The sequence below is a fragment of the Mesoplodon mirus genome, assembly GCF_964341445.2.
Source record: "Mesoplodon mirus genome assembly, chromosome: 2".
NCBI classification, from domain to species: domain Eukaryota; kingdom Metazoa; phylum Chordata; class Mammalia; order Artiodactyla; family Ziphiidae; genus Mesoplodon; species Mesoplodon mirus.
The window spans coordinates 80,836,683-80,862,283 of NC_138977.1; the positions used below are offsets into that span (position 1 = coordinate 80,836,683).

At 44.6% G+C, this 25,601-nt stretch overlaps 2 protein-coding genes across 4 annotated transcripts in view; one reads left to right on the plus strand and one right to left on the minus strand.

The window, feature by feature from the left end:
* Positions 1-919: 919 nt before the first annotated feature.
* Positions 920-8,105, minus strand: LOC309798645 (uncharacterized protein; the record flags this gene model as incomplete). Its single annotated transcript, XM_082611152.1, has 4 exons — positions 920-1,263; positions 2,234-2,944; positions 3,124-3,341; positions 8,026-8,105. 4 exons carry the CDS (start codon positions 8,103-8,105, stop codon positions 920-922), a joined length of 1,353 nt encoding a protein of 450 aa, XP_082467278.1.
* KLF3 (KLF transcription factor 3) overlaps positions 2,468-25,601 on the plus strand; it is a 36,572-nt gene continuing 13,438 nt past the window's right edge. Inside the window, exons 1-3 of one of the 3 annotated variants that reach the window (XM_082641818.1) lie at positions 2,470-2,549; positions 11,933-11,994; positions 18,075-18,170. In XM_082641818.1, the coding sequence (XP_082497944.1) occupies positions 18,114-18,170 (57 nt within the window). In that variant the 5' untranslated portion in view covers positions 2,470-2,549; positions 11,933-11,994; positions 18,075-18,113. Of the gene's footprint in view, positions 2,550-11,932; positions 11,995-17,087; positions 17,175-18,074; positions 18,171-25,601 lie in introns of those variants that run through there. The other 2 variants (XM_082641817.1, XM_082641816.1) reach the window with 2 other exon arrangements.

The following is a 25,601-nucleotide window of genomic DNA, read 5'->3' on the forward strand; positions in this document are numbered from 1 at the left end:
AGGGCTGTGACCAGCGACGGAGCGGGCGGCGTGGGGCGGGGCGGGGGGTAGTTAAGGATGACTTCAGGCAGTTCTGGTTGGGGCACCTGGAGGGATGGTGGTGTCCTTCACTGGATGGATTCATTTTTGGACAAGTTATGTTGAGCTGCCTCCCACACGGCACTGAACACAGTTGTGTTCATTAATTAATCTTTTTTATGACTTCTCTCCTCCCTCCCGCATCTTTCATATCAAAGCCCCTCCCTATCAGATAGACCTACTTCAATCTTCTCTTCAAGTTTTCATTACTCTGTGTCCCCCGAGAGAAGCCTGTAGTTTTTGAGACCCCACTATGAGCCAGGCACGGAAATGCAAAACAATTTCACCAGTCATCACTAATATGTTGTTGTTTTTTCTCAGCTAATACAAATCTAAGTCGTCTAATCAGACATTTAACGGTGTCAGTGATCAATGGGTTGCAATTAGTAATTGACCCGAATCCAACATTTTTCCTTGCATTTGTCTTTATTCACTAAAACAAACACAAACCTCATCCCTTTACATTTTAAAGATTAATCTTATGGGACAGTATGATGGCACATAAACCGGTGTCCATTCTGGGTGTTTTCCACATGGCCTTTCATGTATATGCATTTTTTTTTACAACAAGCAATTTCACTATTTGAGGTTTCCCGGTACTAATTTTATAATACTGTGTAGTTACATGCCGGGGCTCCGAATATACTCTATCTCTACGTTTTAAGTAGTACCATGCCTGGATGAAGCATCAAAGAGAGAATAGTGAACTTAAAGGGACTTTAAAACATCTTGAAACAATAACAAGCCATAGACTGCAGCTGGGGCATTTTAAAACAGTACACAGGACTAAAACAATTGAACCAATTTGTCCTTTGTTCTCTTTATTGCATTCTTTATTACATTAGTACTGCTGAAAAAGAAACTCGAAAAGCATTAAACTTGGGTACCAAGCTCTCCAAAGTCCTCCCAGGGGCCTGGCTGGGACAGAGAGCGAGTTTCCGCCTCCCGGCTCCTGTGAAGTCCCCCGAGGACTTTCGCGCTCGGTCCCAGGGAGGCGACACGAAAGGAAAGGTCGCCGCTCCGAGCCCTCAACTCGCCCCGAGTTCTCCCTCCGGGCGGGAGGATCTGGACCGAACTTTGCCAAGTTTTCCGACAGGCCTGGCTGAGCAAATGCCGCTGCGCCCGTCGCCGTTACGCTCCAGCGGCAGGCCCGGCCGTGGGAAGTTTGTTCGAGGGTCTCCCGGCCTTCAAAGAAAAGTCCCGGGAGGCGGGGGCACCACCCTGCCGGGCCGCACCCCCGTGGAGCGGGCGACAAGGGGGCCCCGGCGCCCCTGGGCACAAAGAAAGCGCGCCAGAGGATGGCCAACGACCTTGGAAACTCTGGACCATTTTAGGGTTGAAGTCACCCTAACTGCCCTCCCTTTCCTCGCCGCTCTTTCTCTCCCGAATCCGCCCCCGTCCACCCGCGGCTTCACGAGCGGTGCCTTTTTCTGCTTTTTCTTTAAGGGAGTTGTCTGCGCTGGGCCCAGGAGGGGCCGCGCTGGGCGCTGGGCGCGGGGCCCAGCCCTTCCCGCCACGCCCCGGGGCCGCCCTTCCCGCCGGAGCCGGCTGATTGATGGCCCCGACCGTCCCGGGTCCCCCGCCTCGGCTCGCCCGCGAACCCGGCTGTGTGTTTTGGAAGCGGCGCAGCGGGCTGCAGCGCTGTGACGCCCCGGAGCGGCCAGCGCCGCCCTTCCTTCCCCCCAGGCTCGGGCGGCGGCGCGGCGGCGGGTCCGGGCCGGGCGGGGCCGCGGGCTCCCGGGCGGAGGGCGGAGTGCGGAGTGCTGCAGGGAGGGGACTCCGGGGCGGGGGCTCCAGGGCGGGGGCGCGGGGCCGGGCGGAGGGCGGAGGCCGCGCCGCGCACGCCCAGCCCCACGGCCGCACCGCGCCTCGCGGGACAGGTTGGGCGGGCGGGGCGGCGCCCGGCTCCGGGGAATAATGAGTGTCTGTCAGGCCGTCCCCGGGTGACTGGGCGGGGCGGGGCGGAGGCGGCGCGGGAGGCGAGGGTGGCGGGGGAAGGGCGCAGGGCGGGGTGCGTGTTTGCGCTAGTGACTCGGCCGACCCCTCCGGCGGCTGCCTCCACCCAAGTGGGTGGGGACCCGCCCAGCCCGGGCGGCCGCGGCGGCTCCCTCTCCCCTCCCTGACCCTCCCACCCCGGGTCCCAGCCTCTACTTACCCCGCCAGCCCTGGGAGGCTCGCAGAGCGAGCGGCGCCGGCGTCATGTGACTGCCCGGAGTTGGTGCCAGGAGCCAGAGGGGAGCCAGGAGCGGAGCCGCGCGGAGCCGGGGCCCGAGCTGAAGCGCAGCGCGAGCGCCCGCCGAGCCGAGCCGAGCCGCGCCCGCCGCACGCGCGCCAGTCCCCGTCCCCTGCGGCCGCCAACGCCAACGCCGCCGGGACTGGAGCGCTGACACCACTGCATCCGCGGGTTTCCAGGCAGCCCGGATCCGGGCCTTTATTTCTCGCCTGCAGGGCTCAGCACCGCGCCTCGAAAAGTAAGTCCCCTCTCCCTCACCTTTCCTTCTCGCCCCGACTCCCGCTGCCCCCCTTTTCGGCTCGTCCGGTTTCCTTTTTTTTTTCCCAAGGTGGGGCGCGCAGTGAATGGGTTGGGGGTGCAGCGCGGAGGTTGGGGCGCTCCTGGGCTTGGGAAAGTGCAACAGCTCCTGGCAGCCGGGGGTTGGGGTGGAGGAGGAGGCGAGGAGGAGGGGGGCCCCGGGCTCAGCGGTGGAAAGTGTGGGACTGGGGAGAGCCACCGTGCGGATCGGCGGGTGCGGGGAGCGAGGCTGGCGGCGCCCGCCGCGGCCCCAGTTAGGGCGCGGGCGGGGGCTCACCTGTGTGGTCCCCCGACAGCCGCTCGCCCGCCCGCGATTCCCTCCAAAGCCCCAGAAATCTCAGTTCCCTCCGCGTGTGGCAACGTTGTTTGGAGAAAGGTAGCGCAGAGGCCGCGCGCTCCCGCTCCTCCCCCTCCTGGTCCCCCACCCCCCGCGCTCTCCCCCTCCCCCTCCCCGCCCTCCGCCTGCGCCCCCAGCAGCCCCCCTCCTCGGACGGGGCGTGCTGCCGCTCACCCGCCGGCGGAGCAAACTTGGAGCAGCTTCGCGGGCCTTCTGGGAAGAAACTTGGGGCGATTGGGAGTGGAGGCAAACATCCCAGTCTCGGTGCTGGAGCCCAGGAGCTGCCAGGGCGTCTGGATTCCCGAGGGCAGGAGAAAGAGCTGGCCGGGTTTGGAGAGTCCTCCTCCGGTGCAAGGAGAACCTGCCGCAGTGTCTGGAGCAAGGATTGCAGTGTGGCTGGAGGCGGAGAACGCCTTAGGCAACTGCCCGCAGTGTTAAGGGACCCGATCCGGGTGGGGACTGAGGGACGGATCCCTGGACCCGCACCCTTGGGACCTACCTTTCCGAGTGGCTTTTTTGGAGATGGCAGACAATACCTGGAATTGTCATAGCTACTTCTTTGCCAGATAAAAGAGAGAACACTCTACGCTGCTTTAAATTTTACAGCAATATACAGTAATACTAGATGAAGAACGTGTGAATGGGACTTTAAGTCAGGTTAAACGGAAATTGGTAATTGCTCACCGTCTTGTATTTCACTAAAATAAACATTTTACACTGAATTTTTTTTTTACTGAGAATGTATTTTTCCATTAATGTCATCGAAGACACTTTAAATGTATTTATATTCTCACAAAAATCTAGTATATGGAGAAAAGTATGAAGTAGTATTCTGACTTCATTTACATTTAGTATCTGTGATTATTAAGCAAAATCAAGTGGGGAATAGGGCAGTTGTTCACTATAGGTTATTCCACAGAACAATTTTGTGCTGTCCTTTTTTGAGTGCTTTATGTATGAACTTGAGGGGCATTTTTAAAAGAGAAATCCATCTGGATGATAATCTGCCTAGCCCAAGAGAAGACTTGCTTCTAGGGAAAAAACAATTTGATAACACTAACATCTTCAAAATTTTGTGAGTTAGTAGTATCTTTAAAAGAGTGGATGAGTTTCTTCTGACTTGAAACATGGAGTATGGGAGTTGCCCTTATTCTGTTAACAGAACCTGAAATGGGATGTTTGATTAATTTTATTTAGCTCCCTAGAGAAACTGATATCTCAATTTCTACAGTCAGTGGGGTTTGCTACAGAACTGTTAGAAGAAAGCAGCCTAATGTACTGTGGGTGAGGTCAGTGAAGATAGGCTGTAAGGAGCATTCTGTTTGCATGAAGAATGCAAGTATGAAAATCCTAACGTGAGAACAACAAAAGTAACTGCTTAGACCACAGAACCTTGTCAGAGGTAAAACATGACAACATAGCTTTAGAGAGAGCTATTGTTTTTTTCACTGCAAAGTTTCTAGATTAAAACCCAATCTTCTGGTTGCTCTGGACACAGTGATGCCTTTTTTTTCTTCTTCTTTTTTTTTTTTTTTTTTTTTTACCTGTAGTTATGTCTACACACAGATTCTTAAATCTCTGCTATAATAGAAACCTGAGTTAAACAGTACTGGCTAACAAAATAAAGAGAAAAATCAGAAAAGGACTGGTGAGTGGATTTTGCTACCTTAAAAATACCTAAAGGAAAAATAGACATTTTAGGATATCTTATACAAATTGATACTCTATTCTGCAGATTGTATAACAATTTTGGATTAAATGAAATATCAGGAACAGAATCACATTCTCAAAAGGTGGATTTTTGTAGACGTGTGTACATGTAGAACAGATGTGCAGCTGTGTGGAAGTATCTTTGTAACTATGAAGTTGAAAAAGACAGTGAAAATTTGGGGTGACTCTAGATGTCCCACACTCTTCATCTTAGAATTTAGTTCTGTGGCTCAGGGACACTTACAGTTGGTCCCACTTCGGTTATGTGGGATGACCCCAGTGTCAACTGAATTCTCAGCAGCTGTGCTGTCTCATTTTCCTCTTGATGCTCTGAGGCTGAACAGTGATCATTACCCTATTACCCTAACCCAGAATTTGATGGTGGCTAGAGACCAGCCATTAGGATGGGGGAGAAAGAGACAAAAGAAATTGGTAGGGAGGCTGGTGTTAATTAGGAAGGTTTCTGCTGCTTGAATATGATAAAATCACATGTTCACTTACGGTGTTTACTGTATGTGGAAGCTCCTATTTGTAAATAGGGCAGGTCCCCTGTATAAAGCTGGTGTTATTTTTCACACCCATAGAACAAACACCTCCACCCCCCTGTTGTTGTCTTAAAAAACTCCAGCTGCTCATGAATATAGGGTCAGGGAGGGCCGGCTAAATGTTTCTCTGTGCTTTCTCTCCAGCACAGCCAGCAGAGCTGTTTCCTGTTCTTTGTTTCAAGGCTGGGGTTTGCGTCATACATTCCAAGTGGCATATGTGTGCTCTTTCCTGTTTCAGGCTGTTTTCTGGTAGATCAGTAGCCCAGACCAGGCCATGGTCCCTGCCCCTAAACTCCCTATCCCCACCCAGGGAGTTATCATGTCTCCACACACTTAGATTGCCTAAGATGCCTGTGTTATGTCATAATGAGAAGTCAGTTAACCTTTTCACATACACCCTTTGCTCCCATGTGTTTATATGGGTGAATAAATACTTTTACCTTTTTTAGTTTATCATTGCCAACTTGTGATTTTAAGAAATGTGTGTGCGTGTTGGCTAGAAATCTAAAGGAGGTTGTTTTGTTTGTTTGTTTTTCATTCTTGTTTTGAGATAGGCATTTTGCCCTGAAGCTGTCAATTTTGGATGGGGTTACCACCTTACAGTTTAGAAGATCTAGCCTGATCTGAAGGATGTGGCTCACCCTTGCATTTAACACAGGACACTCAAGGCACAGGAGGCTTCATGGGTTGGAGAACTCAAGCAGTCTTGGCAGCTTGGACTGACTTGGAAGTCTTGCTTATGTTTTAAGGGAGAAATCTTCTATTGAAGCAAAACATAAGATGTATTGAGAGTACTACAGGATTATTTCTTTTTAAGGCAAAGATTTTACTGTATGCTACATCTGATTTCCAAACTGTTCTAAGAATAAAAAGCTCAAAGAAAAGGAGAACTGGAATAAGTTCATTTAATGATAGTTTGGAAATTTTTAACCTTATATTTTGAAGACAGAAGGAGAATGCTCTTGTTTTTATTGTTTTACAGTAACAACTTTCTCATAATCCCCTCCCCCCCCCCTTTTTTTGGTATATTCTGTCAGTTGTGAGTTTGCAAATTTCTGGGTTAACCATTTAAAACCTACTTTAACAAACTATTTTTCTCTTGGTTCTCCAGAAATGAAATTTTAAAAGCAAGGTTGGAAAAGAAAACTTTTGACAAGTTTCCCCCTTAAATGTCTTATTTGGGGATTTTCTCTAAAATCTAAAGGAATTATCTGCAGTGTTCTCTAATGGAATTAATGGAAAGAGTTGCTGAGGAAGCACATCAGGCCCTACCTATTCTTCCCCAAATCGGTAATAATAATAATCATGCTTTGGCTTTAACATCTCTTCCCATCACGCTTTTCTTTGATAGATAAAAGGGAAATGCACAATATGCTATTAAAGTTACTAGGGTCAAATAGTAGGATATTGACAACCTTCCAAGAAAAAAGATGGGAGTTTGGAAAGTTTCAATAAGATTTTTCCTTTCTTCTTTGGAGGAAGCAAACTTGAAATACTAAGCTGCTTGTAGGACAAGAGGCCTTTAAACTAAATTCATAAGTAACCCAAATTGAAGTAAGTTTTTTGGTTTTAGTTCCAAAGTTGTGAACAAAATTCAACTAGATTTGGTAGACTGAGTATTTATTTGGCTTACCCCAAATCATTCTTTCCTCCCTATTTGTTGGGAGAGGGAGGTGGTTAATAGAGATGCTTAGGATCTAATATATTCTGTCAGGAAAAATTCTGCAAGCTTTTAAATGTAAGCTAAACAGTTGGGAAAAATTGTACCAGTCTGATAGTTATTATAATTACCAAAAAAGTGAGGGCGGTGAACACAATAGTTTCATCTCTAAACCATGTAAATCATTTATCTCCATCGCCCCCCCCCTTTTTAGATACTTGCCTTCTTAATTTGTCCAAATCAACATTTCTGCTATAAAAGGAACAGGTTTCTTAAGTGGTTCTTACCCTCTGTTTTCACACCCAGTTATGTTTTAAGAAAAATAAATACAGGCAACCTCATCCTTTAAGTATCAGGAATTATATTATTCTGGAAATTGGGTTTCTTTCTGAAGTGCTTCAGTTATCATTGGTTATAGCTTAAAAAAAAATCCTAGAGACATAAAACAATTGATATCTGGTTTGCTAATATGTAGTATTCCAGCCAAAACTCCTGATGGAGTGAGTTGGAAGGGAAGAATTATGATAGCTTTTAGCATTCTCATTTTCAAGCCTGATCTGTCCCTTTCTTAGACCCCGTTTCTCATCTGAAGAAGTAATGCCAGAGCTCGAGACAGGAAACCAGACAGCAGTCTGCCCTGATAAGAGAGGGCATTGTCTAAGGAAGGTAGCCCTGCTTTCCCCCCGCTCAATTCTCCTTCCTTGAAATTTAGTAGTAATAAGAGACACAATGCTATAGACACAGTTTCTGAACCAGAACTAGGACTGTTTTTTCCCACAGCAAATATATGTATGTATATACATATAAACACATACACACACATACATATATATATATATATATACACACACACACATATATGTGTGTCTATGTATATCCTTTTAACTGGCTCTGTGCTCTTTCTGGAATGTCACCATAGTTAATGGCACATTAGAAAAAATTATCAGTATATTTTGTATCTATGGGTCAGAGTATTTAATAGTAAGTTTCTTTCTCTAGCAAAGCAGGTTCCTAGAGCTATTGGAAACTCATTCCTTTGTGTTGGCAGGCCGAATACATTATCACTTCCCCCATCTCATTATTAAGGGGAGCTGGAGACTGAATGTAGTAAGCTAAGTGGCCCTTCAGCCCATGCATTCCGTGTAACCCTGGGTCTAGCTCTTACCCTCTTCCCGGAAGGGGGTGCCTCCTGAGACAGCCCCCTTCCAAGAGGACGCTGAAGGAGCCCAGCTTAACCTGGGACATGCTTAAGATGGTTGCCAATCTCTAGAAGGCCTGGGGCTCTCCAGGGATGGCCTGGAGCTAGTCTCAACCCAGATCAGTGGAGTTTGGTCAAATCGAGACAGAAGAGGTTCTGCAGACACTGAGGTCAGCGCCTTCTACCCTGGAGAGCGACCTGTGATCCATGTGGGGTTTTTCTCCTTTGTCCCATATGCTCTTCATTCTAACTACTGTTCTCTGAGTCTAATCACTGAAATCCACTCTTCTGTTTGTTCTTGCACTTTACACCCTGGTACCTTCCAAAGCTTTGCACCCCCCAAACCGCTAACATTAGGAAGTTCAAGTTCCTGTTCCACTTAGTTCTCCAGACAAGGGTGTTTTGTCTCCCAAGCCTCCTGAGTAAAGTTTTCACATTTACTTTGCGTTTCAGGTTTTAGAAGATGATTTTAAGGCTAGCTGCACTGGCCCCTGGGCAAATTTTCCTTGTGTGACCCCTGGTGTACAGTCACTCTGAGGTCCTTGCCCTTCATTTTATCCTAGCATGTAAGAAGGGTAGTTTGACATCCATTCATGTATTCATCTCACAAGTATTTATTGAGCACCTACTCATTAGAGCTAATCTAAGATTGCAGTCATTTTTCTCAGTTATGCCACAAGATGGAGTAGGTCCAGAGTGATCTAACCTGAAGAGTCACTTGGAAATCGTAATTGTCCACTGGAGCCTCCCCATGGCACTGCCTTCCATGGGCCAGTGTGGCACACACGCCCCACGCCCCTGGCCCCAGGGGAGTGCCCCAACTATAAGATAATTCTACTTCAGAGTGAGTCCCAGAGCACAGAGTGGAGCAGAACAGAAAGAGCCGTAGGTCTGCAGCGGACACACTTGGCTTCTTGGCTGCAGCTCCAGCCAGCTCTGTGAATTTGGGCGAGTCTTTTCACCTCTGTTCCTCCATTTCCTCATTTCTAAAATGGGGACGAGGACCTGACCCTTCCACCTTTGTACAGTTATTATGAGGATTTCCGTATTTACTTGGGTGAAGCTGCCAGTTTTTTCTGAACAGTTATGGATGCACTGGCTAGGAAGAATAATCGGCTAATTTGGGGCCTTCAGAATGTGTCTTTTGATGTTGCGTCCGGGCATGCACTGAGACAGGGGAGGCATCAGGGACCAGTGGGAAGGAGTTGAAGTCACCACTGCTGTAAGTACACTACCCCTGGTTCCAGATCCCCGAATGACAGACCTGTCTGCAGAACTCTCCATCCCACTCTTGATGTGTGTTGTCCCCTGCCAGGGAGACAACAGGGTGGAGTGCCAGGTCCACCACCAGCCTTGAAGTCTGACTACTTGGGGTTTGAATCCCAGCTCTACCACTTTACCAGCTGTGTGATCTTGGGCAGATTAATTTACCTCTCTGTTTCGGTGTTATCAGTAAAATGGGAAGGTAGTACCTCCCCACCTCATAGGAATGAAATGACACAGTCCATGTAAAGAACAGCACCCAGTGAGTGCCAGTAGGAAACCTGTGACATCACTGAGCCCCTGCCTTTCCTTGGTCAATAGAAGAGGCTTAAAACAAAACAAACCTAGTGTTTGTTACACACACACACACACACACCTTGAAGTCGCCTCTTTGTCTTCTCTCTTGCTGTCATTTTTTTTCCCCCTATCTTAGGTTTTAAAACAGAGTAGAGACCTTGACACTAGACTTGTTTAGAAGATCTCTGGGTGGGTAAAAAAAATAATAATTTAAAAAAAGGATGATGCTGATAAGGTCTCTGGAGGACCCGGAGCAGGCAAGGTTAAAGTTAGGAGCATACCTTTTTTTTGAGGAAGTTTGGTTTAATAGGTTTCCTTTAGGTTAGGTCCCCTTACTCCTATTACTTATTTAAGGGAGGGTTTTTTTGTTTGTTTGTTTTATTTAAGGGAGATTTCAAGTGCATTTGAAGGGAAAGGGAAGTGACTGTGGGACTCCTCATACCGGCTCAGTGCTTTTATATTCACTCCTTTGGGCCTGGCAAAAAAACGTAGTGGATGTTCCTGATCTCCTCTGGGGAGCAGGGAGGGAGCGCCTCTAAGGAGGTGTAAAGCACTCCTGTCCTCAGGTGCCGCCAGTCCGGGTGGTGGTCCTGGGCAGACCATTTGTAAAGCAGAAAGGCCCAGCCTATCTAGGTAAGAAGAGGTGGCCTCAGATTGGTCAGGGAGCAATCAGCTGGCTGCGCCGAGCGGCGAGGGCCTTGAGCTGGTCTTTGAAGAATTAGGAGGATTTAGATAAGCCGGAAGGGGACGGGCATTCCACCCTGGTTGCCCAGCGTCAGGGCCGAAAATGAACAAAGGCGGAGTGGGGAGGCGGGGGACAGGGCAGCCAGCGTGGAGGGCGCCTGGTGGAGGTGGGGCAGCTGGTAGGAGAGGGGACGCCGAGCATGGTGCTTGAACTGACTCTGCAAGCCCTGGGGGTCCCGTCGGAGGAAGGTTTGGGAGCTTGGGAAAGACCAGCTGAGAAGAGGGCTTTGAGAAATGTAGGTGGCAGCGGCGTCAGGATGGATTCTCCATCCTGGGATAGACTAGTGGAGGTGAGACCCCAGTAGCACACTCTTGGGGTACTGAGGGCCTGGCCCCCTAGTGGCAGCAGTAGGTGTGCAGAGAAGAGTCGGGGAGGAAGGCTTAAAAGAGGACCTCTAGGCTTCCATGGTGAGTGACGAGAAGATAAGGCAAATGGGGGAGGGGAGCAAGGAGGAGGAGGGTTTCCATCTGGGACGGGTTGAATTCTCTTACATAGCACTGGTGCAAAACGCTTTTTTGTTTGTTTACTTTTGAAGGAAGAGGGCAGTATTAGCTCAGTTCCACATCCAGAGGTTCTGTGGCTCTGAAATAAACGCTTAATGGAGCATCCTCGGGAGCTGGGGGAAATACCACCACTTCTTTCTGGTTATTTGCAAGGTTCCAGCCATCTCCGCTCAGGCTGGAATTTCCAGGAACTGTCAGCTGACCTGAGCCAATTGGTCCCTCCCAGGGCCACCCACCCCACCCCGGCAGGGCGGGGCCCCATGGGTGGAGGCCCTTTAGGGTGGAGTTGGGTGGGTCTCCAGCGATAGGGCACCCAGCGGAGAGGCAGACAGAGGCAGTGGCCTCACGCAGCCCCTCTGGGTCTGATTATATAACACTTCACAGAAGAAAACTGAAGGCTGAGGCAGATCTTGTAAGACGTGTACCCAGCAGGAGTACACATTAGAGGTGCTTTTCAATTGAGTTGAGGTTGCTCGCCCTTAAAACTAAATTACAAAATTGTGCGAGAGCGTGAAGGACGAAACTGAGTCTGTAACCTCAGTAGGGAAAATGATGAGTGTTCGCTAAAATTTCTCTAAGAAAGATGTTGTAGGCCACTAACTAGGTGGCATTGAACTTGAGAGTTTACTAAAGGGTATGGGCTTGGGTCTCCCCTCCCCCACCCCTGCTCTGCTGGGCTCCAGCTGGAAATGTGTAGGGAGGTTGCTTGGTTGTTACCTTTGCACCTGTCCTTATTTACATGCAAAGGCAATTGCTTCACTTGGTCTTTCCGAAGTACAGGGTGTGGGCAGAATCTTATCTGAAGCCATGTCCTGTTTGGACAAGTCAGACTGCCTTGGCAACTCTCCATAGGGTGGAGCAGATGGGCGGATGCAGGAAAGTAAAGTTGGGTGGCTTGTTAGCCGAGAGGGGAGAGGGCGGATTGTTTGCTCATGGGTCATTACAGTTAATCTGAAACTAAGTAATTAACTCCTTCCCCATTTACAAAACATTTTCATGTAAAATAACGAATTTATGAGGGGCAAAGATTCAGAAGTGTTCCATGGAGTTTTTCCTTTCGCACCAGCAATAGAAGACTGAGCTAGGAGACAGATCACCGAGTGACATGAAAACGAGACGCCTTTCCAGGTAGGTGCCAGCATTTGGCTGTCCTGAAAGGAGGCTCTGACTTAGAAATGCCTGCTTACATCTGTTGTGTGGCCTCTTGTATTTCTGGCCGGAGCAGCTGCCTTTAAATATTCAACTCCTGGGAGCTCTTGGAAGAGTTTGGGTACAAAAGTAAAGAAAGAAAATTTCTTTGGAAAGGAAGTTTAGCTACAGGGACGTTGCCTGCCTGCCCTGGTCCTCCTCCTGACCAAGAATTACACACACACACATTTTTTTGTTTGTTTGTTTTAACTCTTTTCTTAATTTTTTTCCCTGAAGTTCCTTTGGGGAGTAAGGGGTGAGGGAAGGCAACATGCTTCCCTTCTTTAACATCCAAACACTTGGGAGAATTGAAAGGGGCGCTTACAGACGGTGTGTTGGTTTGACCATCCTGTTTTTCTCCTTACACCTGGGTGAGGTCGGCTAGGAAACAGATTAGCTTTGAGAGAGGCAGGTAATCTTGAGCCTTAGGGTCAGGCTGCGCTGGGGGAGAAGAATACAGGGACCCTTTGAGTGCATTAAACAGGAGATGAGAAAGGGACAGTGTCAGAAGCAAATCCTGATATATCACCAAGAAATTGACTTGAGATACACACATTCCCCCTCCAGACCCCCCTCCGTCCCCCACCTCACACCTCTTTCTCTGTGTGTCATGCTTCTAAGGAAGGGGCAGTTATTTATAAGGTTGTTTCTGTAATAAAATGAGCTGTAGCTTCAAGACAAGCTACTTTCAAAGGAGGCTGGCAACATAACCTCCTCTTACATTAAGGCCTGTCTGTATTTCTAAGCTCTGCGGCTTATTTGTACCCTCATAAAGCAATTGTCGAGTAGGCCCCTTGGAGGGCTGAAAAGGAGATGAAACTATATTGCTTGTGAAACTTCATGTAAGTGATTCACCAAAGCTTTTTAAGACATAAACATGTGGTTGTGCATTTTGGCAAAATTCTGAGCCTTCTTCTGACATCTGAAAAGTCAGAAGTATAAGTAGAGAGAGTGTGATGGGAAATCTGTTGCTTCCTTTTGGAGGAAAATTCAGTTGTATTGGCCCTTCCCAGCAAAATAACACAGTTGGGGGAAGATGACATTTGTTCCAGTGATGGAAGATTATTTTGGCAATGGTGATGTTCCTATATTTTTGCTTTTAAGGCACCTTGATAACTTAGAAGCTTTTTTAAACCAGTTTTGCCACTTTTTTTATTTTGTATTATCCTGGTATTGCTAGCTTAGAATGTATGTTTCCTAAGCTAGTTAAACACAACTAAGATGTAAATGTGTTAATGTTTGGGAAGTAGTTGTAAGAAAAAACAGAACCATTTGGGGGGGCCTTCTCACCTCTGTGATAAGAATTCCTGAGCCTAGTTAAAACCCCACTACGTTTAAAGACCTTGATGTTGGCAAACTCAATGTATCGCCTCTGTCCTAGTCTTTATACTTGTTTTAGTGCGCCACCTAATGGTTCTACTTGGGACTGCTGTCAGGGTTGTGTAGTAATAGTTCTACAGCCTTTGTAGTTGACTCAGCATTCTTTTAACATGATGGTAATAGCCCCAGAGCACTGAGTCGCCCACGCGTTAACAAAAGCCACTAAGTTTAGGAACCCCAGTTCTTCCAGTGCGTGAGTTACTTCCCAGTTATATGGAAGGCCCTTTGGAGACACTGCGGTCACTCTTTTCTGATTCTAGATCAGAACCCAAAGACAAGGTCAATGCTCATGGCAAAAAGTGGTCTGTTCAGAGACAGAAACAGTAGGTACAGAGTCTAGACGTTTTCTGCAATAAATAAACAAAAGCCTGATTTGTGTTAATGTATTTGATTCCCTTTCTAAATTTGGTTTCTTTCTAGCTTAGCTTCCGTCTTATTTTTATTAAAAGTTTTAATTATAGAATTAATAAATTTAAAAACGGGCACACAGGTGTGTATAAAGCTGCTGCCCCACCCCTCCCAAGAAGCTCTTGTTAAGTAAGGGTTAGGGTGTGTCTTGTTCTTTTCTTTTTTTTTTTCACCACATGACCTCCTCATTCCATATCGTGTGACTATCACTGAAAGTATAATCAGTCATTTTAGAAGCTACCAAATGGAGAGCAAAGTGCTGTTAAGCATGTGAGTGGACAGTGAGTTTGGTTCTGTTCATAGTGATATTTGAATTTTGCACAGACTTTTTATTGTCCGGTGATGCATTATTTAGTTAGGAGTTTCAAAATGAGGTATTCTCAATTGTATCTTGCTTCTTCATTTATTAATTCTAATACTTGTGTATGAGAAATATCCCTTCATCAGTGATTGAGTTACTCTTTGAGGTACAGTTCTGAACAAATAAACATACCTTTACAATTTTTTTAATAAAAATGAATCAGGTTTTGTTAGAAGGGATGCTTTATGTTAGACGATTTTTTTCTCATAAGTCTTTCAAAGCACGAATTTCCCTAAATTTAGATAAAACACAAAAATTAAAGAATGAAAGTAATTTAAATAATGTCTTAAAATGACCCAAGCTATAGCAGGTTAATGTGTAATTCATTTCCGAATGGGTTCAGTACTTATTGCTATAGGCATTTGAAAAAGTTATTGAAGGCTTTATGAGCTAAATGATGGTGTTAAATTTTGAACCAAAATGAGCTACAGAGCCCATCATCTTAATTCCACTGTGCTGCTCCTGCTTGTAGGAAAGGATTCCAGGTAAGGCAAGGTGTGGAGATGCTAGGAAGCTATTGCGATGGTACAGCAGTCAAGTGACAAGGCCCTATGTAAGATCTCATACAGGATGTAGGCAGCTATTACCTTTGAAACTGAATTTAGTCTGAGTTTTTTAAGGGTGGAGGGGATTGACCTCTAAGGCTAGGTGTATGTTAGCAAAGAGACAAGTACCTGGCATTTCCGAAATCGGAACCAACAAATTTAGTGCTGTTTGTACAGTATATAGATCCAAAAATTGTGTGCATATTCAGTGATGTAAATGACTTAAGAGGGCAAAAAGAGTTTTTTTGTTTTGTTTTAATCTCATTTGATTTTTTCCAAAACCTTGAAGGTAAGTGTTTTAGGAAGTAGGCAAAGGAGGTGTCCTCTGCATTTTACATGTGAAAAAGGGTCTCCCTCCTCCTCTCCCTCATGTCAGGGGTCAGGTGCAGATCTCCTGCTTGAGTCTACAGATCAGGACTCTTTCCTTACACTCCTGAGAATGTGAGTACTTTTGTTTAGAAGGATTTGCAGCAAGATACTGTCTAGTGGAGTGGATGAATCTGTAAGAGTAAATTAAATTTAAAAGGCTTGGGGGAGGATGACCAGCTGTGGGTCGAGGCTGCTGAATTATCTGACCTCATTGATATAAGGGGGCTATCTCACGTCTTTTGTTTACGGTCCGCTGTAGGGCCCTGGACAGCAATTCTTAGAACCATATCCATCTGTACAGCTGCTAGCCTGGGAACTGGTTAATAATAGATCCAAAGACACAAAAGGGGTTTTCATCCTTCATTATGAAATCATCCATTTTTCACTGGCTGTGAGGTTTGTTCTTGCTGGGATACAGAAGAGGGTGGTAGCACCATTGATTTGAGCAGCCTGGTATCAAATTGTGTTCACAGATTATAATACGTCCTGTGATGTAGGAAAATATAATTTTGAAGTCAGGGCCTTATGTTGAGTTAATGATGATATTCACGTGTTGTCACAAGACCCAGGACAGTCTTTCTTCAGCAAAGCAGTGAAGCACAAGAACTACACAGTATTACTTTTATAATTGTGTGTGATGATATCTTAGTTTAACCCATAGAGCATGGACACCACTGGCTACAGAATTGCTATCATGGAGGTGGGGATGGGATGTTTAAATACTGAAATACAGGAAGTAGTCTAAACCAGGGATTTCTATACCTTTTTCTGGTAGAACTCAATCTAGAACTTGTTTACGTTCCCACCCAAACCAAAGTAACACATAAAGACCTCACTTCTAACCAAATTTGCATAGGAGGTGCCTGAAGAAAGTTGTTGATGATCTGGGTAGTATGTGGGCGGTGATCCTATAATGTATGAAATGCAGTTAAATGTTCAGCAGACTGAATATTTTGTCTTGTGAGGAAGCGATTATTTGATGTACTTTAGTGCCAGAAGTGGACAGTGTAGAACACAGGAGGAAAGGGATAACACAAGCATAACAAAAGAAGGAGAGAAAGATCCAACAGAATCAAGATGGACATTTTCTTTACATTAGGCTAAAGATTGTCTTATTTCCTTATGAGGAGAAATTGGAGTAAATACAAGGTAATAGTCTTCATATAAAAAAAAGTACTTAGAGGGCTTCCCTGGTGGCGCAGTGGTTGAGAGTCCGCCTGCCGATGCAGGGGACACGGGTTCGTGCCCCGGTCCGGGAGGATCCCACATGCTGCGGAGCGGCTGGGCCCGTGAGCCATGGCCGCTGAGCCTGCGTGTCCGGAGCCTGTGCTCCGCAGCGGGAGGCCACAGCGGTGGGGGGCCCACCTACCGCAAAAAAAAAAAGTACTTAGAAAACCACAAGCAGGGACCGGGAACTCAAGACCTGAATTTAGGCATTTCTCAAAAGAAGAAATGTAGGGAATTCCCTGGTGGTCCCGTGGTTAGGACTCTGTGCTTCCACCGCAGGGGGTGCCAGTTCGATCCCTGGTCAGGGAACTAAGATCCTGTGTGCCGTGCAGCATGGCCCCCCCACAAAAAAAATCAACTTGTAAAAGAAGAAATGTAAATGGTAAATAAAAATGAAGAAGACTCAGCTTCAATAATTAAATCAATAGAGACTAAAAATCGTTTGTCATTTTGATATTAACAAATTAGCAAAGTTTTAATTTTTATAGAGTATCTTTGCTGGATGATACAGCAAATGCTTTGGTAAAAGTACACGCTTCTCACTCTAGAATTCCCCTTCATAAAATTTATCCTAAAAATTAAGGATGCACAGGAGGATGTAAGTATAAAAGTGCTCATTGCTATCTGTAATGGTGAAAATTTAGAAGCAACTTAAGTGCCCAATAAGAGGAATTTTTAAAAATCTGATTGGGGACTTCCCTGGCGGTCCAGTGGTTAAGACTCTGTGCTTCCTGTACAGGGGGCCTGGGTTTCATCCCTGGTCGGGGAACTAAGATCCCGCAAGCCGCAAATATCTGATCGGTTCACACAGTGGCACACTGAACTTGATGGTATGGAACCGCACTTACTGAAAAAGAAACATTTTCCCAGTAAACTGTTAGGTGAAATTATGGGTACTATGTAGTATGCATATTACAATCCACTTAAAAAGAGAGTTTGGAGGGATAAAGACAAAGATATTCACGATGGTTGGTTCTAAGTTGTCTTTTTGCCTGCCTTGTTTTTTCCTGATTTTTCTGTAACAAAAGGGGGAAAGGAAAGGTGTTTAACATTCATATATAGTGTTAACTTCTATTGAGCTGCACAGTAATCTTTTTTTTTTTTTTTTTTTTTACTTTCTCTGAACCCTTAGTTCTAATTAATTTATTTATTTTGGCTGTGTTGCATCTTTGTTTCTGTGCAAGGGCTTCCTCTAGTTGTGGCAAGCGGGGGCCACTCTTCATCGTGGTGCGCGGGCCTCTCACTATGGCGGCCTCTCTTGTTGCGGAGCACAGGCTCCAGATGCGCAGGCTCAGGAGTTGTGGCTCACGGGCCTAGTTGCTCCGCGGCATGTGGGATCCTCCCAGACCAGGGCTCGAACCCGTGTCCCCTGCATCAGCAGGCAGATTCTCAACCACTGCACCACCAGGGAAGCCCTGAACAGTAATCTTGAACAAGCGTGGCTGCTCAGAAGAGGCTGTACCTATTGTTCCAGAAACATCAGGGTTTATGTATTTGAGTTAGAAATGCCCGTTGGCTCTCACCCAGTTATGACCATGGAGTCTGGTTTTAATTACATAAAATGGCATCTTTCATAGGTAAGGGAAACAAATTCCAACCATTCCGGGGGCAGGGGAGGGGAAGGAGCAGAGAGGGGGGAGGGGTGGGGAATATTATATATATATTTCTTTTACTGATTTATATTGAAAGTAACCTTGGGATTTAGAGAGACACTTTGTTTTGTTTTCTAGGCCAAACACCAGAGCACCCTAGAAAGCATAATTAAAAGAATGCTCATGTTTGACCCAGTCCCTGTCAAGCAAGAGGCCATGGATCCTGTCTCGGTGGTAAGTTTTCCAAAACCAAACACCTCTTCTTACTTATTCCAAGTGGTAATAACTCTACTGTGTGTTGTGTTATTCCTTAAAGCTACTCGTTACTTGACAGGCATTTGGTAGGCAAACTTTTCTGAAAGCCCCTGGTAGTAAGTGAGGTAAATACCCTCCTAGCAACTGTGCCCCATTTAATAACTGGGATCCATGTTTCCTTAAGCCCTGTGCCCCAAAGCCCCACCTGCCCCCAAGATGTGATCAGCGCAGAACTTGGGCCACAGGAGCATCTGCTCACAATAGAAGTCGTTTTACAAAACCCCCTCAGTTACCAGTTTTTTAGTTTGAGTTCTCAGGATTATTGGTTTTGGCAAAAATAAGTTTAGCCAGATTAATTTTTTAAAATTAACGTGTATTTAGGGACATTAAAAAAAAACTGGTATGCAATGTTTATCATGATTAGGAAGCAGTTTCCAAATGTACCTACAAGAAATCTGCATCAAGAACGAGTTTACCCATAGTTCAAAAAGAGTCATGTACTGCAGTGTTCATTGCAGCTCTGTTTACAATAGCCAGGACATGGAAGCAACCTAAGTGTCCATCGACAGATGAATAGATAAAGAAGATGTGGCACATATATACAATGGAATATTACTCAGCCATAAAAAGAAACGAAATTGAGTTATTTGTAGTGAGGTGGGTGGACCTAGAGTCTGTCATACAGAGTGAAGTAAGTCAGAAAGAGAAAAACAAATACCGTATGCTAACACATATATGGAATCTAAAAAAAAATGGTTCTGAAGAACCTAGGGACAGGACAGGAATAAAGACACAGATGTAGAGAATGGACTTGAGGACACGGGGAGGGGGAAGGTAAGCTGGGATGAAGTGAGAGAGTGGCATGGACATATATATACACTACCAAACGTAAAACAGATAGCTAGTGGGAAGCAGCCAGATAGCACAGGGAGATCAGCTCGGTGCTTTGTGACCACCTAGAGGGGTGGCATAGGGAGGGTGGGAGGGAGACTCAAGAGGGAGGAGATATGGGGATATATGTATATATATAGCTGATTCACTTTGTTATACAGCAGCAACTAACACACCATTGTAAAGCAATTATACTCCAATAAAGATGTTAAAAAAAAAGAAGCGTTTACTTAGAGGTGTTTTTCACTTGAAATCACCACCCAGACTATATAGAAGAGTTTCTTAAACATGTTTGTGAATGTCGTTTTTTTAAATACTGGAAGAAAAAAAAGTACTCCATTTTATCTCATGTAGTGTTTAGGCTGTCCTTCAAGGAGCTGATTAAAAAGATGAAAACTGGGGGAGGGGGGGAACTCCTTGGTCCTTTTGCATGTAAAAATATATTAAGAATAAAGTGATTTGCTTAAACTTCTAGCAGCCATATGGAGCTGTGACTGGGGAGAAGCTAGGGAAAGAATGAACTTGACCCTGAGGATGGAATTTCGTATCACTCAGAAGAGTCTGTGACTGGGAGGGAATTACGTTCACTGTTTTTTTCAACACCTTAGTGCTAAGCTAGCCCCTCCTGTGAGCCAGGCCCCTCTACATGCTTCTCGGCCACCAGGGAACAAGTAATTAGTCCAGGTGTTTATAGAGGTGCAACACCTGTGCTGTGGAGGTGGGACATGGGTGACAACAGAAAGGTGTCCGACTGCAAAACAGGGAGTGGTTGAGACTTGAGGAGATCTGGTTTAGTGAATATAACAAGGCCACGCTTCCAATTCTGTCCTGCTCTTTTCTTCCATGGGCTTGGAAAATACTCACAAGGGGAAAAACTTGGCCTGAGTTGTGTATCTGAAGGCTGGTAATGACACGCTTGCAAAAATTAGATCATCCTTATGCATTGGCTGTGGAGGTTCCTGCCAAAACTGTTTATACAAGACACAGGGGTCACTCCGAGGCCCTTGGAACTGAGTTGCCATGGAGATTACTGTGCCAGTGAAGTGTTTACCACTGTGTACAGTGAAAAGTTAAGTCAGGAAATAACATTCACCTTCCTGCATGATAAGTGGATAACTGCGTGTCTGAATATGATAATAACAGAGCAATAAGAATTATATTAATCAAACCACTAAATTGACTTCTAATGTTACTCGTTTGGTCATCAACCCCTTCTCCCAACTGCTGCATGATCATATTGGAGGAATATTAAGGTATAAAATTTCCCCATTAATTATATCCTTGAAATATGAATAGGTTTTTAGTACTGAAGAATATGATTAATTTGATAAATGACGCAGGACCATCAGTGATGCATTTTGTATTCAGGCATGGGAATGTGTCACAAAAGCCTAAAGCTAAAATAAAGTTGGCACAATACAGTTAAGTGCAAGGAAATACACTTTGCCGAAAAAATGGAAATAAGATTAATTTGAAGTAACGGTTATACTTGTAATGCTGGAACTTGTATTAATATATGGAGTTAAAATATGTAGAAGTATTTTTGCAATTAATGGTCTTTTTCTCCTTCATGCTCTGGTTTTCAACTTCTACAGATGCTTATAGGATTTAATTACATTGTCTCAACCAAAAGATAGTTTCAGTCCTTATAATAAAGTTTCTTTTTCTTAATTCAGCCAAACCTCAGTTAACTAAGACATTTGGGGAGTAGGGCATTGTGATTATTTTACATAACAAAATTAAAAGCTTTTGTTTCCACTCTTAAATCTTCAGATTTTATCTTTCCTCCCTTCATAGGTGGAGTATATGAAACCTGATTTATTGTGCCTTTTTTCCTTTTTAATTCTGCCTTTGATCTGAAGGTTGAGGTCTTTGTTTATTCAAGTCAATGTTCTAAACATTAAGCCGTAGACATGTGTAAGATTCTTTTTGTTTTAATTCCACATATGCATAAAAATATTTTACAGTGACTTAATTCCCCTCCCCCACTCCTTTTTCTTAAAAAGTGAGAAGAGCAGAAGCAATCTGCCTATTTGGTATTTTGCTATAGTTTAGAGAAAGTGAGGAAATGTCATTTTTCTCTGGCTGAAGTATAAGCCTTCATACTTCCCACTAAACCTTGTTCCCTGAGGCACATTAGACTTTGGGTTGTCAATCCTGGTAAGATTTGCAAGAATGGGGGGCGGAGTACACCCGCCTCTGTGCCGTGGATCTCTGTTACTTACCATCAGTGCGACGCTGGCAAAACCAGCAGCTCCCTGAGCCTCCCATTGTTTTTCCTTATTTGTGAAATTGGAGATTTTTAATTTGTAAAATGTGAAATGGCAGGTGTATATAAAATATGCACATAAAGGAGTTGTTTTTACCGATACTGCCAAAGAAGTTTGAAAATTAGGACTTAATTCAGGAAGTGAGAAGGAATTTTTAAAAGTATGCCCTCATATTCTTTTCCTACAGGAAGATTACTTTTGAAGAACGTGTATTTTTTTCTTTAATGAAAATTATCATCTAACGGACTCCTTACAGATTGAGAAGTACTTAGAAATCAGTAGTCCCTCTGCTGTGTTCTAACAGAAACTTTTCATGACTTTTCTGAGCCTGGTAGAAAGAGAGCTTTCTGCTTTTGTTTGCATAGAGGGGCATGACATTTGCTGTTTGCAGCAAGTTTGTTTATAAATGCACCACGTCTTCCTGCACTTGGAAGCCCACCCTTGGTATGAAGATTCCTTTGACTTGCCATCGCCCTGTAACAGACGGCATATTTTTTTCATATTAATGAACACTGAAACAGAGACTCATCCACGTTTCATGGAGTTACTCCATCCACTTAAACCATCTTGTAGTGGAAAACTCACCAAAACTATTTCCAATAAAATGAGAAACTATTAATTCTCACTTTCACATGAAGTGATAGCACTGAAAAATTATCCAAACCCTGTGCCTTTTTCCTCACCACACTTAAAAAAGTCATGTTTTTGAGAATCAAAGAATTAGTATTATCCTGAGCCTTGTCAGTAGTCAAACCTTGCTGGGAGAGCGTGTTGATTCACATCATCCATTCATCCGGTGTTCTTTGAGCACCTGGGCTGGACCCTCATCTCCCAATCCAGTGACAGGAAGCCGCCAGCAAAGAAATAACCCACAGCGCAGAGGTGTGAACACTTGAATGCGTGTTACCACAGAGGGAGAGAACTTTTCTTAACAACAGATCTTCTGGAAGAGTAAACCCATTGCCGCCGCTAGTGGGGGTCAGGAGTGGGGAAGCCTTGCGTGAGTCTTGTCTGCAAGCTGCTCTGTTCCCGCAAACAGAGCTCCTTAAGTAAGCAGTATGCATACGAGCCAGTGGATGCCTGGCAGTGGCTGGATGCCCTCCTTCTGCTTCATCAGTACTTGCCTCTGATTTGGATTTCGCTGGTGCAGCCACACTTATCTGCATTGCTTTGTTAGAAGACAGGAATAGTCTGGAACAGAGAAGAAGCAACTATTACCAGGGTGTATCCACCCAAGGTACACACCCCAAGCAAGCCCTATATCAGTCCTTACACTGTGGAGAACCAGATTGTTGCTGGCTGATTGCAGTGGCTTATATGCTCCACCCATATAAACACGTCTCATAGAAGGTTCTGGTAAACATTGCTATGAAATTTGCTAGTGAGACAGTTTGAAGAACCACATTTCTTCACCCTTAGGTGAGGCAGTCAGACTGGAGGTTGTTAATAGTGTACTCAGTCATGTGCCCAGGTCCCAACAGTCCCCCTGCTTTTAGCCCTAGAGCCTTACAAAAACCACATGTCCAGTATAGCTGGCAGGGGGCATTCACAGGAGGGCAAGCTCTCTGCAGAACTGTGCACAATGTTTATAAAACTTAGCTCTATGTGTGGATGTTTCTTTCTTTATGGCTTGAGAAACCTGAGACTGTTATTAAATTTGCAAATCTCCCAGGTTCTAAATTCCTGCTTTCCTTAAACTCACCCCACAGATAGAAAAATCGAACAATGACAGCAATAAAAGTATGTCCTCATTTTGCTTCCTATGTAGCTGCCAATAAGTTGGCATTAAAATCTAGGTCATAGGAATGTCTTTGAAGACTAGGGCTGAAAATAAGGGAGAAGCTACAATTCCGTGAGTAGAAACAATGAATACTGCCTCCCATTTCCTGGAGTTTTTGTTTCTCATACCAGAACTTTTGCCCTTTAGAAAATTATATCAAGATGGTTAAACTTTAGAACCAGGAGAAATCTTTTTTTCCTCCTATAGTTAATTACTTCCTTAAACCCTCATTGTACAAAGTTTGTAATTTTTTGTTAGCAAACCTTGTGCCTCTTTTGCTTTTGCCTATTTCAATATTTAAATTTAAATCTATTTCATATTAATATTACTGTATATTTTGGGCCTCTCACCTTGTGTTGCGCCTGTGTGTGTCTAGTTCTAAAGAAAGGTGGAAACAGTCTTTACCTCATTTGATCCTTAATATGTAATTCAAAGCTATTTTTAAAAACAATTTGTATATTTTTACAAATTCATGTTTCCTGATTTTATATCCTCATGTCCTTGTTTTTAAGCAGTATTATTAGTGAAAATTCTCCCCGCCCCCACCTTTCAATTGCATTTAAACAATATACCATTTTAATAATAAAAATTAGTATTTTTATTCTGTATCTCTGTCATTTAGAGCTGAGCTGTTCCAAGGGTGGTCTGTGGCACCTTAGGTCACTCCCCAGTAATTCAGAACCTGCCTTTTAACAAGATTCCCAGGTGAATTTGTGTGCTCAGTAAAGTTTGAGAAGCCCTGATAGGGAGCATCAAAGCCCATTGCAGCGCACACTTCTTGTATAAGGAAGGAAGACAAGGGACTCGCAGGACCACGGTGTGTGTTAAGTTCATCACATAGGTATCTCATTGAGTCCAATTTTTTTTTTTTTTTTTTTTTTGGCGGTACACGGGCCTCTCACTGTTGTGGCCTCTCCCGTTGCGGAGCACAGGCTCCGGACGCTCAGGCTCAGCGGCCGTGGCTCAGGGGCCCAGCTGCTCCGCGGCATGTGGGATCCTCCCGGACTGGGGCACAAACCCATGTCCCCTGCATCGGCAGGCGGACTGTCAACCACTTGCGCCACCAGGGAAGCCCCATTGAGTCCAATTTTAATCTTAACCTCACAGCCTCCTGGAAGGTGGGTATCCAATACCACCTTGACAGATTTTGCCGTATCCCCATGGCTCCTGCACTCCTAATATTTATTTAGTAATTTTTCTTGCCCTAGAGATAGAATTGCTTTTGAATATAATAAAGTTATCTTAAAAGGGAACTTTGTATCACTACTGTAAAAGTTATTTTTAAAGGGAACTTTTTGTCACTACTACTGAGAAACATAGTTTTTCTTAATGCACTGAAATAAACACATAACTATTCTAAAGCTCTGTGTCTATCAGAGAGATGTACACCAGACTGCAGGAATCACTGTTCCATGTGGTTATGTAGATTACGAATGAGGATACAGGTAAAGAAAGAAAGGACAAAAGAACAAAGTGCATCTTAACGATGAGAAACTGACATCAAAACCAGATTAAGATAAGTACTTGCCTGTCCCCTTACATTCCAATACTCTGATGGTCAGTTGGCCCAGAGAAGGAATCAGGCATCTGGAATTTTAAAGCAGCACAGCTGATTCTGATGCATAGTCAAGTGGAGATTTACCCAGTGAGGCCCAGAGAGGAAAAGGGTGTGATCTCAGTGGTAATCCCAGTCAAAAACACTGCTATTCCACAGTTATTTATAACTCAAATTAGTGGCCATTGGAGGGGCTGGGGAGGCTCAGAAATTAATAGTACATTTAAGCTGTTTCATTATAAGGCCCCTTTGGTGGGTTTTCTCAGTTGCATCATGAGCTAGTGTTGCCTCAGAATCACAGACACATCAGATTTTAGAGCTGGAAGAGAGGCACCGTATGTTACTTTTCACTTTCACTGTAAAATATTCAAGTACAAGTAATTTTCTGTAGGCAGACTTGACATGTTACCACTAAAAATTTCAGTTTCCCTAAAATGCCTACAAGTAAAGAAAATGACTTATGTTGAGTTTAATTTTTTTTAAAGCATTCTACAACAAAGTTTTCTATTTTTTAATTTTAGTTAAGGTATAGAAGTAATTTTAGTGAATTCCATGGCCAAGGACAGTACCCATAGTGTGCAATTATGATTGATTTATATTTAAAGCTGGTAAATGAGAGTTAGGTTACCTTGATATTATAAGAGAGAAATGTACCTGAAGATGAATTAGGTCAGTTGTGGAACAGGTCTTAGGTTTGGGAGGAAAACCATTGGCGTCTCCTCCAGCATCTCGTGAGGTTGTCCTGCAGCCTCTTTTGATGAGGTGGGTAGCAAGGTGGAAAGGAGAGAAGGCAGGGCCTCGGCTCGTGTGCAGGTCCCTTCCAGCGTCACATGTCTTTATTTGAGTCCTGTTACATTAGCTCGTTCTTACAGTTCTGTGTCATCCACAAATTTGGAGATGAAGTCATCTGCAGT